The 12470-nt window shown below is 44.7% G+C and overlaps 1 protein-coding gene across 4 annotated transcripts in view; it reads left to right on the top strand.

Annotated features, from left to right (window-relative positions):
* The window catches only part of KCNC4 (potassium voltage-gated channel subfamily C member 4), an 87574-nt gene extending 75392 nt beyond the window's left edge, over positions 1-12182 (top strand). The window contains exon 5 of one of the 4 annotated variants that reach the window (XR_010588181.2): positions 11822-11972. Coding sequence is in view for 3 of the 4 variants with exons in the window: in XM_073999468.1 (XP_073855569.1) it covers positions 11822-12091 (270 nt within the window). In the remaining variant the exon portion in view is untranslated. Of the gene's footprint in view, positions 1-11821 lie in introns of all 4 variants that reach the window. The other 3 variants (XM_073999468.1, XM_073999431.1, XM_073999471.1) reach the window with 3 other exon arrangements.
* Positions 12183-12470: the final 288 nt, after the last annotated feature.

Genomic DNA, 12470 nt, shown 5'->3' with positions numbered 1-12470 from the left:
TGCTGCCTCTCTCATGGGGCCTCACATCTAAAGGTCCAGCCCTTGTGTCTAAAGGACAAAAGATTGTCTTTAAAGCCTATTGCTGAGCGGGTAGGGTGTCTTGAAGTCATGTTCTATGGTCATATTCTATTGCCTGCATTTAGTTTTTCTCTGTTATTCCTAAGCCTTTAGTCAAGTCTCATGTAACTGGCCCAGCCTGATTTCACCAGACAAAAGGAAAGGTCTTGTGTTCAGGCTCTAATGGGAGCATTAAAGAGATTGCAGGCTCCCTTCAGCTTTGTGGAGAGAACGTATTCCAGGTTAGGGTGTCATCTGCATCCTCATCAGGAGATGTGCTGGAATGGCCTTGTCACCACAGGACTGCCATGAAGCCTGTGAAGTTCATGGAATCAGTCTAAGGCCCCAACCCACCCTCAGGCCCCGGCAGCGGATGCCCTGCTCTCAGATTCCCATAATGGTTCCAGGTGGTGACTATTACCCAGTACCACACTTTCCAGACTGTGCTCATCTCAGGGGCCAGCCTGACAAACTCATCCCTAGAGTTTGTCAAGAATGCAGAGCCTCAAGCCTACTCCAGACCTCCTGAATCAGAATCTGCATGTTAACAGAGCTCAAATGATTCAGAAGCACATGGAAGTTTGAGAAGCACAGATCCAGGGCAGGGGCTCTTAATCTGGGCCCATGAGCTCAATGGGGGAAAAAATAGTATTACATCTTTATTTTTTAATTTTTATTTTTATTTATTTATTCATTTATTTTGAGACAGAGTCTTGCTCTCTTGCCAGGCTGGAGTGCAGTGCCACTATCTCGGCTCACTGCAACATCTGCCTCCTGGGTTCAAGTGATTCTCCTATCTCAGCCTCCCAAGTAGCTGGGACTACAGACACGCACCACCACGCCCAGCCAATTTTTGTATTTTTAATAGAGATGGGGTTTCACCATGTTGGCCAGGATGATCTCGATCTCCTGACTTCATGATCCGCCTGCCTCGGCTTCCCAAAGTGCTGGGATTACAGGCGTGAGGCACTGCACCTGCCCACATCTTTATTTTTACCAATCACTAACCAAACATTAGGATTTCCTTCCATTTTGGATGTAGGTTGCAAATCACAGAAGTGTGTGCGATACTTGTGGCTTTGTCACCAATAGAAATCATGGATATTTTTGTAACACATTACAGTTGTTTTAGACATCTCAAAATAGCATATATGTTCACCACTACTTCAAAATAACAATAGCTATTAGATCTGAAGTTATATTACACTATATAATATAATAGTAACCAAACTTATGTTATTATATCACAAAACTTGAAAAATATTTTTGGTAAGGATTTCAAAGGACTTGACTTCCCTTATTATCCCATGTGTTTTATTTTCTGCATTAGAAACTTTATTCTGAGAAGGGCTCACCAAGTTGCTGAGGGATCCATTACACTAAAAAGGCAAAGAACCTGTGCTCTAAGAAGCACAGCAGGGCCGGAATAGTGTTTGGAGAATTTAAGACATGTGGGGCGAGCATAACTCAATCTGGAAAGCCCCAGAAGTCACATGCCCCCACAGACAGGCAGCCTTCAGAGCAGACCTGACTGGCAGCTAGTGGTCTGCTTCGATGGCTTCTTCATTCTCCCTTCATTAAAAAGTGGGTTTGATAAGGCCCGTGCTAAGGAATAAAACCAAGATTCCAGGTAGGGAATATTGCTCTTGTCAGCCTAGCAAGAAAATCAGGGACCCAACTGAAAGAGTATCAAAGATTGTTCCTTTTATCAGCCCCTCTCTATTTCCCTGCAGTGATCCACAGAAAAACACTTAAAAGGAAAATCACCTGTGTGCCTGTCTTTAGGGGCAGAAAGGAAGGAGCCAGTAGGGACACCAGCTCCCTTTGCAGCCAGAGGGGTGAGGAGAGTCCTGGGGAATGAGAGTGGGTGGTGGTAGCTTTAAAAAGAAGATCCTGGCCAGGAGCAGTGGCTCATGCCTGTAATCCCAGCACTCTGGGAGGCTGAGGCGGGTGGATCACCTCAGGTCAGGAGATTGAGACTAGCCTGGCCAACATGGTGAAACCCCATCTCTACTAAAAGTAAAAAAAAATTAGCTGAATGTGGTGGCGCACCTGTAATAATCCCAGCTACTGGGAGGCTGAGGCAGGAGAATCACTTGAACCTGGGAGGTGGAGGTTGCAGTGAGCTGAGATCGTGCCACTGCACTGCACTCCAGCTTGGGTGACAGAGCGAGACTCCATCTCAAAAAAAAAAAAAAAAGAAAGAAAGAAAAGAAAAGAAAACAAATCCCTTTACACAGTGTTAGGCATAAGTAAAACATAAATAAATAAAAATAAAAAGGAGATCCCATGGTGGGGGAGCAGCATCCCTAGGCCTGAGGGAATGGTGGGGGTGTCTGGGTGAGATGTGACCCTGAGGCCAACAGCAGGCCTGAGCTGGTTGGTCCCCAGAATTCTCTTGAGGAGGGGGAAGTGGCCACTCCTAAAAAAAGCTCCTCTGGCAAGAGTGTAATGGAAAGGATATTAAGATCAGGGGTCAGTGCTTCTCCCTGGGTCCTCAGCTGGAGGCAGGGCAGGCACAATGAACCATTCCAGGAGCTGGGATGGACCAACAGCCCTGTGCTCATTGAGGGCCTTGAAAACATGGTCCTATAGGGCTCCTGGCAAAGATGCTTTGGGCCAACAATGGGGCTCTCTATGGTAAGACTAACCTCATGCTGTCCTTTATGAATAATGATAATAACTTCACAAACTGTTTAATATTTTAGACTTTTCAAAGTTGCCTTAAGGCAACCTGATATGGGAATGGAAAAAGACCAAAACTGAAATCTACTTCTGCCCATGGAAAAAAAAAAAAAAAAAAAAAAAGAACACCATAGCCAAATTTATTTGGCCGTCTTGAGCTTCAGTTCTTTCCATCTGACTGATGGGGATAATAATAGCTGAGGAACCTGCTCAGTGATTTGTGTGCAGATCAAATGGCGCATGGGCATGAAAGATGAGGGCTTTGCCATGGAAGTGGAAGGTCCTGTTTTATGTGAGCACTGTCACCTCCTGTATGAGTTTCCTAGTGCTGCTGTAATAAAGTGCCACAGTCGGTGACCTAAACCACAGGAATGTATTGGCTCGCTGTTCTGCAGGCTGCAAGTCCACGACCAAGGCATTAGCAGGGTTGGTTCCTTCTGAGGGCTGTGCCTCTTCCTTCGCTTCTAGTGGTGGGCTGGCAACTGTTGGAGTTTCTCAGCAAGTGGAGGCATCACCGTGACCTCTGCCTTCATCTTCACATAGTGTTCTTCTTGGTAGGGTGTCTGTGTCCAATTTCTCCTTTTTATAAGGACACCAGTCATACTGGAGTAGGGGCCTACCCAAATCTAATAAGACCTTATCTTAGCTAATTACATTGCAACAACCCCATTTCTAAACAAGGCGATAGAGTGAGGGAGGGGTGGGACTTCACAATTTGAGTTTGGGGCCAACACAATTCAGCCCATAACACTCCATTAGCCCACTGATGCTCCTTGGCCGTGGTTAGCCCAGAACACACAGGTCAGGTACAGAGGATGGAGCAGGGTGGAGAAGTTCCAACTCTTCTAGGCAGATTCTGCTCTCAGATGAATTGAAGTCTTCTACCATCTCTTTTATTAAACACTTAAACATTTATTAAACATCTACATTATGCCAGATATAGAGAATATAAAATGAATAAATTATTGTCCTTAACTTCAAGGGAAAAGAGAGATAGACATGTAAACAAATCATTGCAAGGCAGCATGATTCACACAATAAGAGATTTATGTGGCAAAAAAGACGGAGTCCAGGACAGGATTGTCAAGGAGGGTTCCTAGGAGGTGGCAACATTGGAACTAAATCTTGAAGACAACTAGGGATTTTCCAGGCAGACAAAAGGCAGAGACATTTCAACTAAACTGAAAGCACCACAGCACAGAAGTGTAAGAGCCTGGCTTGGGTAATTGGTTGGGCTAGAGATGGGAGCAATGGGAGACAGAAGTCAGAGGTAGGTTAGGGCCAGGTTAAGGGGGTTGTCCACCAACCTAAAGAATGCAAACTTTAGAATGGAAATCCTATAGGATCCCCATTGAAAACTTATTATGCTGTTAAGTTCTGAAAAGGCAATCATTTCATTGGTTGTGGGAGATGAGGCCAGAGTGCTAACATAGCAGACACTCAATATATACGCAATAAACACATGAATGAATGAATGAATGAATGAATGGTTTTAAGCAGCAGAGTGGTATGAGAGTCTTAAGAGTAGGGAGCACATGAAAGCAGATAAACACAGGATAATTCGCTGTATACCAGGCAAGTGCTGTGAGGACCTAAATAGCCTCCAAGAAGAGCAGAAACACGTGGCCTTCAATGGGGTAGGAAAAGGTGAAAAAGGTGAAAATAATGGTACATCTGTAGGGGTCTTAAGACTGATTTTTTTTTTTTTTTGAGACAGGGTCTCACTCTGTTGCCCAGGCTCGGGTGCAGTGATACGATCTTGGCTCACTGCAACCTCTGCCTCCTGGGCTCAAACAATCCTCACACCTCGGCCTCCTGACTAGCTGGGACCACAGGTGCACCAAGAATACAAAAATTGGCCACCATGTCCAGCTAATTTTTGTATTCTTTGTAGAGGTGGGGTTTCACCATGTCACCCAGGCTGGTCTCAAACTTCTGGGCTCAGGGGATCCTCCTGCCTCAGCCTCCCAAAGTGCTGGGATTATAGGTGTGAGCCACTGCACCCAACCTTAAGGTTTGAATTTGGAGGACTTCCTGCCCCAGACCTCGGCCATCTCTGGGGAGATACTTCCTGAGGGAAAGGAAAGAAGAGGCTGTAGGAGGCGCTCTTGCTGAGGAGCACTGAGACCAGCAAAGAGCAGGAGGAGCTAAGAACAGAGCTCAGCTGCCCCAAGGCCAAAAGGGAGATAGATGCTCGACTGTGGGCCTGCACTCAGCTTGGGGAATTTGGAATGCAATAGAAGGAAAAAGGGGGCTATAGTGGGTTGAATAGTGTCTCCTCAAAATTCATGTCTACCCAGAACCTTGAAACGTGACCTCATTTGGAAACGGGGTCTTTGCAGATGTGAAATGAGATCATACTGAATTAGAATGGGCCCTAAATCCAATGATAGGTGTCATCATAAGAGACAGGAAAGGATGCAGACACACAGGGAGGAGGACCATGTGAAGAAGGAAGCAGAGACTGGAGCTGTGCTGCCACAAGCCAGGGAAGGCCAGGAGCCACCAGCAGCAGGAACAGGCAAGGAAGCGTTCTCCCGCAGTGCCGTCACAGAGAGCACAGCCCCACCAACACCTTCATTTTGGACTTCTGGCCTCTGGAACGATGAGAGAATACATTTCCCATTGTTTTAAGCCCTTGAACTTGTGGTACTTTGTTATGGCAGCCCCAGAAAACTCATACAGAGTCAGAATACAAGGGGCTGGTGAAGGTTAGGTCAAATGGTCAACCATGGAGTAGGGACCCAGGCAGGAAAAGAAGGGACATCAGGAGGGACTGGTAGACTCAGAGAGGTTTAGGGCTGAAGGTTTTGAGGAAGAATGACAGGTTTGGGGAAAAGCTGAATGAACAGATTTATATCCTGAGGGTGGTATATTTAAAATTAAGATTTTAGAGGTGTCTGTTAGACAAGAAGTTGTAAACAACAAAAACAAAGATTTCAGTAGTGTAAAAGTTCCAGGCGATTATAGGTGTAATCAGATTAATCTCTTTTTTAGTGGAGAAAAGCTACCTGACCAACAGATTTACCCAACCTGGCAAGACAATTTACCCTCTTTGGAATCTGCGTTTTAAATCCAAGGACTAAGAAGAGCCTACGTTCTTCTGAGAAATTACTATTAGCTCCCTTCATGTCGAGGCTTTCAGACACTGCCTGGGAGTTTTGTGTTTTAGGAAGGTCATGGGGTGGGGGACAAGGTCTCAAATTTCAGTCTGTGGGTGAGTCTTCCCAGGCCTGGCCCAGGCTTTCAGAGAAAGGCACCCCTGGAGGTTTTCAGAAAAGTGTGTTTGTCTGAAGACCCCTGGGACATTAGACGGCAGAGAAAATAAAACCCACCAAAATGGCAAGGCAAAGCTGGGCCATTTGAGGAAATTCAGAAGGAAAAACTCCCAACAGAATCTTAAGGTAATAAAGTGACACCTTTGGTGCAAGCCAGAGAAATTCTCAGAGTTGCCCTGGGGCCAGGAATTACTCAATTAAATAGCAAAAGCCCAAAGGGAAATGGAGAAACAGTACCTCTTCCTCCTTTACCTGAAGCTCTGCTCCCCCTATTCCCTTCACCCCATATGCCCTCTGCCAGCAGCTTCTCCCAGCAGGCCCTACCCTTAGACCAGTCTGCCATCACATCCCAGCTATCAGTACATTCCTCCTTTCCGGCGAGGACACCAGCACTGATTGATCTTCTCTCCTCCTGCTCCTCTCTGGCCCTGGTCCAGGCTGTTTCCTATCACTTTCTCCTTGGAGCATTCTAGCTGATCTTTCCTATCACTTTCCCCCAGGGCGGGGAAGGGTCTCATTTCCACCTTCTTAAGATATTGTCTCCTATGATATATTTATTTTTTTCTTTTTTAGCTATCTCCTACCGAGAGGGTGGTCTCCTACTATTTAAACAGAAAAGAGTGTTTATTTTGAGGGAGAGTGGACAGGCAATAAGGAAGCTACATTTATTTCCTTACACAGTGCCTGAGCCAAGAGGACTCTGGCCCTAGTATCCACGTGACCAGAGCATCCTCAAGCCCACCCTTCAGCCCCTGCACTGTCCCCCACAGGCGTTTGCATTTGCCAGCCCAAGACTGTCAGGGGCATAACCCTCTGACTACATCCTCACACTCTACATTTAGCTCATTCTCCTCTCCCTGTGGCATCCTGGGCACCACTTCGTCCTCTCCCTCTCCCCAGCCCTTTCTCCAAATCTCCCAAGTGGGAAGGATAGTTGGGAGCAGAAAGCAGTTTAGCTTTTACAAGCCCGGTGCAAGGATCTGCTAAGAGCTATTCCAAGGACCATGTTTGCCAGAACAGATTTTGTATTTAATCAATGAAGGTGTTTCTCTCCCAGCAGACAGCTAATCGCCAAGAGCCTCACATTCATCTTCTCTTGGTATTTACTCAGATGGGAAAAGTGGCTCCTCTTACCCTTACTGCCTGAAGATCATTCTTCCTTTCCCCAGCTTCTCCCCATTCACATCGGGGAATTGTACTATTCGACCAGCTCTCTCCTGTGGGAAGAGTCAGAGGCGGGTGAGAGGATGATGACCTGGGGAGGCAAAGTGACAGAATATGTCAAAGAGCAGTGACAGTCTCTAGGTTTTAAGCTGCCTGGGATGGCATGGGGGATGGTGATTATATTGAGTCACCACTGATGAAATATTTATTGAGCTGTGAAGGAAACACTCCAGGGTAAAGCAGAGAAGCAGTAACTGATTTAAGATGCAGAAGTTCAAGTACTCACACCATTGCCTCACTGTGCGGAAACAGCAAGTTCTTTACCTCCTCTGGGTGTCAGCTCATAGGCCTGGGCTATCAGGGCTGGAAGGGAGCAGAGAGAACCTTTATTGGAACCTCACCTATTAAAGATGGGGCATTGGTGCGTTGCTGATGACAGAACCTGAAAAAACCTACTCTTCTGCAGCAGGTTGAATTCATGACCTGAAGCTGAATGCTTCCAGCATGTTCGTTCAGGGTGTAGATGGGAATAAAGTATCTTTGCAGTGCTCTGTTCCCTCCGTCTCCCCAGACATCTGACACCCTAAAAGCCATCCACAGCTATGGAGCCTGAGTGACACCTTGATTTGTGTTGTCACCTGACCAAGCCTAAAGACCTCTAGCTCAGTCCCCTACCTTCATCCCCACCCCCCGGATGATAAAATTCAGACCTCTCTCCTGAAAGGCAGAGGTTAAACATTCAGGACTGTTTCTGGCCGAGGACTTCTTCCAATTAAAATCCCCACCGTGGGCTGTCTCCCCTCATTTCACTTTTCTAAAGGGGCAGAGGCTCTAAATAATAACATGCAATGTGTATGATTTACTTTTCTGATCTCTTTGAGAAATATAAAAATGTGTTCTTAACTCCAGAACCACTCTTTTTGCATAAATACCTCATCGGGCAGCTTTCTAAGTGTGATTTTCCTGAGCCTCCCTTTGTTGGATCTGCCGGAAGATTTGTCGGGGAACCTTTAGTGAGGGTACTTCTTCCTATTTTTCTTCTGTTTTTGGAGGCATACACATTATGCACAACCGAAACAATGGCTCAGCTGTGTTTAACTTTGTATTTTGATTGTTGAGAATAAAAACAAAGAGTATCAATGTGTATGTGGCTGTTTGTAGTGAGTTCATTGCAGAATGAAGTTGTCTGTGTCCTTAACAAGCCAAGGGGCAGGAGGCACCCTCTCTTATCCCCTCCTCCAAGAGCAGTAGAGAATTTAAGCACAAGCCTATTTGTGAAATAATATTTTGCTTAAGTGTCATTCACTTTAGTCTTGGAATTCCTTCACAAACGTCAGGGGGTCTTTTAGCTTCCAAACTAGCATACGTATCCAGCACCTCTCCTGGAAGGGCTCTTGGAGAAGGAATTGTAGTTGCGTACAAGTGACCTAAAGGGGAAGCTTTTCTTTCTTTTTTTTTTTTTTTTTTCAGACGGAGTCTCGCTCTGTCTCCCAGACTGGAGTGCAGTGGCGCTATCTCGGCTCACTGCAAGCTCTGCTTCCCGAGTTCATGCCATTCTCCTGCCTCAGCGTCCCGAGTAGCTGGGACTACAAGCGCCCGCCACCACACCTGGCTAATTTTTGTATTTTTAGTAGAAACAGGGTTTCACCGTGTTAGCCAGGATGGTCTCAATCTCCTGACCTCGTGATCCACCCACCTCGGCCTCCCAAAGTGCTGGGATTACAGGTGTGAGCCACTGCGCCTGGCCAATGTGAAGCTTTTCTAGTTGAGATTGGATTAAATTCCATGTGATTTCTCTTTACCTTTAGTTCAGGTTGAGACTCGTTTCTTTCTGGTGGATCACAGCTGCCCAGATGTTGCAACTGATTTTTATGTTTCTGTAGAGAAGTATTTTTCTTGCAGAAAAAAAATCCTTCAGGATTTTTTTGCCACCAAAGGAAAACATGGAACTCTGTGTTTCCTCTTGATTGTGATTTCCCAGTGTTGATAGCTAAGTCCTTAGTGTCATAGGTCCCAGCCCACCAATACTATATCAAACACTGTTATGCACATAATGCAGTACTGTGATCTAATGTAAATAATACTTTTTATTATTTACACTACTATATATAATATACATCAACACTTTTGCTATATAACCTAAGTGATAACCCTCTTTTAGTTACCTGCCAAACTCTGGACTTGGTTTATATTGCAGTTAACACAGTTACAAAGTTGTAATGGTGTCTCTTTTTCCTTTGTCATGGAATGTGTAAATCAAAGTATATACATTGTGTGGTGTTCCTGTTTCTGGAGTTTCATGAGGATTTACACATGGCATTCAGTGTTCTGCATAGGTCTGCCTACCTTTGTGAATTCATCTGTTAAACCCTCTTCCTTTGAGAGAGCGCCGGCGATGGTGGTTAACTCCTTGTATTTTCTCTCTCTCATACTGGTTATTCTTGAATTAAGCACAGACTTGTCAGTTCGGTTGCTTTATCACGAATAATGTGTGTGACCTTACAGTTCTGCCACAGTTCAACAAACAACTGCTAGCTTCACTGACCAAAAATTAAGGAAGGAAAACACAGTTTTTAAAATGATCCATCTTTTAACAGCCAAAACCGATGTGTCTATGGTACTGCATCTTGCTGTTGTACTTCTGAAATCAGACCTGTGTGAATGATCATTTCTGACTTAACCGTGAGATGCTCATGAGTACCTTTCCCGTTGTTTTGTTAGCGCTGAAATCAAGACGGTTTATTTGGAATATATACAACAGTGTTTTTCCACTGTATTTCATTTGCAAAAGCTGAGAACTGCTTTCTCTACCTTTTGCAAAATAATTGATATTCCATATTGGATTCTCAAAGATTTCAATATGGTGAACCTATTAAACCTAGAACTTGTATTCATCCTTTCATGACTGTGGCCTGAGTTCCCCAGCCCCTCTCCTCCTTTTTTCAGATGAGATTTAGCACACTCTCAGTTATTTAAACATGCAACATTTCTTGAGTATGTATGTTGAGGCCATCTGAGCTCATAGCTGATTCCATAACCAGTTTCATGCTGTGTCATCCACACTCACTACTTAATACTGCCATGGTGAAAATGTGGAGGAAAAATGTATCCATGTGTGTCTGGGAAGCCTATACACTCGTGCAGTTTTTAATACTCTGATTCTGTAACACTTCCGAGTTTTGTTTTGTTTTACAGACAAAATGAAGTGATAAAGTAATCAGAAGATCAAGAGGTTTACTATTGATGCTTAGGGTCATCTGACCTTGGCTAGCCAATAGATCTACACAGCCAATTTAATTTACGAGAGTAATAATTTTTCAAAAGTCAATTTTTTTCTGTATTTTCGGTATGAAACTGCCAATATCATGAATAGAAAGGGAGAACCATAAAGGAGAAAGAACATGATGTTCAGTTATGTTCGTGTGAACCTAAAGAAACAATGTGGAGGCAGGCACTATCAGCCGAACTCTAGGGACTAGATGGTGTTGCTTGGAAGGCATCCATACCTGCATTTTGGATTCTTCGTATGTAATCATATTGCCAAAGACAAACTATTTCATCATTTATTATAAACAACACTCTTCCCCAGACCTACCACAAAGTTTCTGTGATGTATTGTCTTCCAGGTGCAATAAAAATTACTGAGTTACATCAATTGGGGAAAAAAAAAAAAAAAAAAAAAGATGATGGGGCATTGGACTTGGAGAGGCTGAGCTGCTCCAAACTGTAATTCCAGATGGATGGAGGCAGGGACAGCATCAAGAGCCAGCCTCCAGTCCCTGGCCACTGTCCTGTCTATCTGCTAATTAGTTTGGGAAAGACCTGAACCTGTTTGATCAGCAAAGAAGCCATTGGCCTTCCTTCCAAGAAGCTCCAAAAAGAGCAGCCTCAGATGAACATTAGGAGGCTTGGTCAGGTCCTGGCAGGAAATAGAAGGATTCTCAACCGGGATTATGAAGGTAATTGCATAAGGGAACCATTTGCAGAAGTACGGCAAGGTTAAGGGAATCAACAAGGAATACTGAGACAGGTAGGGACCAGCAACAACAGGAAGCTCTTCCTACTCTCAGCCTGAGGAGATGCATGGAAGAATGGAGTCCTCAGGACCCAGAAAGTGTGGGAGCTATGCAAGGGGGCTGCCCAGAAGGAGCTGTAGTTGAAGAATTAAAGCAAGGCAGGGGAGGAGGGAGCAGAAGAAACTCCCTGACCTGTCTCATGCCTTTGATCTCCTGCCAAAGCTTCCTGTTAATCTAACCCAAACTGGAAGACAGAAGACAGGAGAGCCCTGTGATACTATCCACAGAGATTTGTCTCCTGGAGCATGGAGCAGGCAGAAAATGGATCTTGGACTGGGTGCAAAGCAAAATTGCAAAACCAGCAGATGGGGTGTTGTAGATGGTGCACCCCAGTAGAAATAACAAGTCCTTGGAAACCAGTAGTCAGTATGAATCCTGAGTTTCCCGCTTACTGACTGTGTGATCTTGAGCAAGTCACTTTACTCTCTGAGCCTGGGTTTTCCTCTTGGGGCTAATTATACCCTGTTGATGGAGTAGTTGTGAGGATTAAATGAGACACCTTATGGGAAAGCAATGACCATGTACAAGGTTCTTATAAATATTGTTTTTCCTTCCCTTCAGAGCCCCTCTTCCAAGCTCTGCTGGACTGGAGGCACTGGATTAGAGTGGAATGGAAAAAATACACAGACTTTGGATTCAGACCCTGGCTCCACAGCTACCAGCTGCATGACTTTCCGCAAGTCACTGAACTGCACGACCAGGGGCAGGTTATGTATCCTCTCCAACTTTGTTTTCTTAATGGTAAAAAGGGAATACTCGACTCATAACATTGTTGTGAGGATTAGAAATGATGTAAGGTACCTACTAAAGTATTGGGCTCATTGTAGGTAAGCCCTGGAATTAGACTAATTTCAAATCCTGTTTCCCTCCTTATGAACCATGTAATCTTGCACAAGTTTTTGGATCTCTCTGAGCCTCAGTTTCTTCATCTATAAAATGGGGATAATAAAAGCACCTCTTTTTTAGGGTTGTTGATAATGAAGTGAAGTCATGGGCACACAACGACCCAGGCATAGAGTTGGCCCTCAAAAGTTTGTTGTTATTGATCATTACTATTATCAGTCTTACAATGTTTCTTGTGTATCTTTCCCCAATCAAGCATCCAACCCTTCTACTCAGACCCCCAGAGCCTTTGCTGGAGAAAAGCAAGTAGGGAATGGGACCAGGGGAGACAACTAATTCAGAGGGGATGGGTTCATGGCATAAGGAT

Source organism: Macaca fascicularis, chromosome 1, assembly GCF_037993035.2.
Source record: "Macaca fascicularis isolate 582-1 chromosome 1, T2T-MFA8v1.1".
Taxonomy (NCBI): Eukaryota; Metazoa; Chordata; class Mammalia; order Primates; family Cercopithecidae; genus Macaca; species Macaca fascicularis.
Note: the sequence above shows the minus strand (reverse complement) of the source record. Positions and strands in the feature narration are given on the sequence as shown.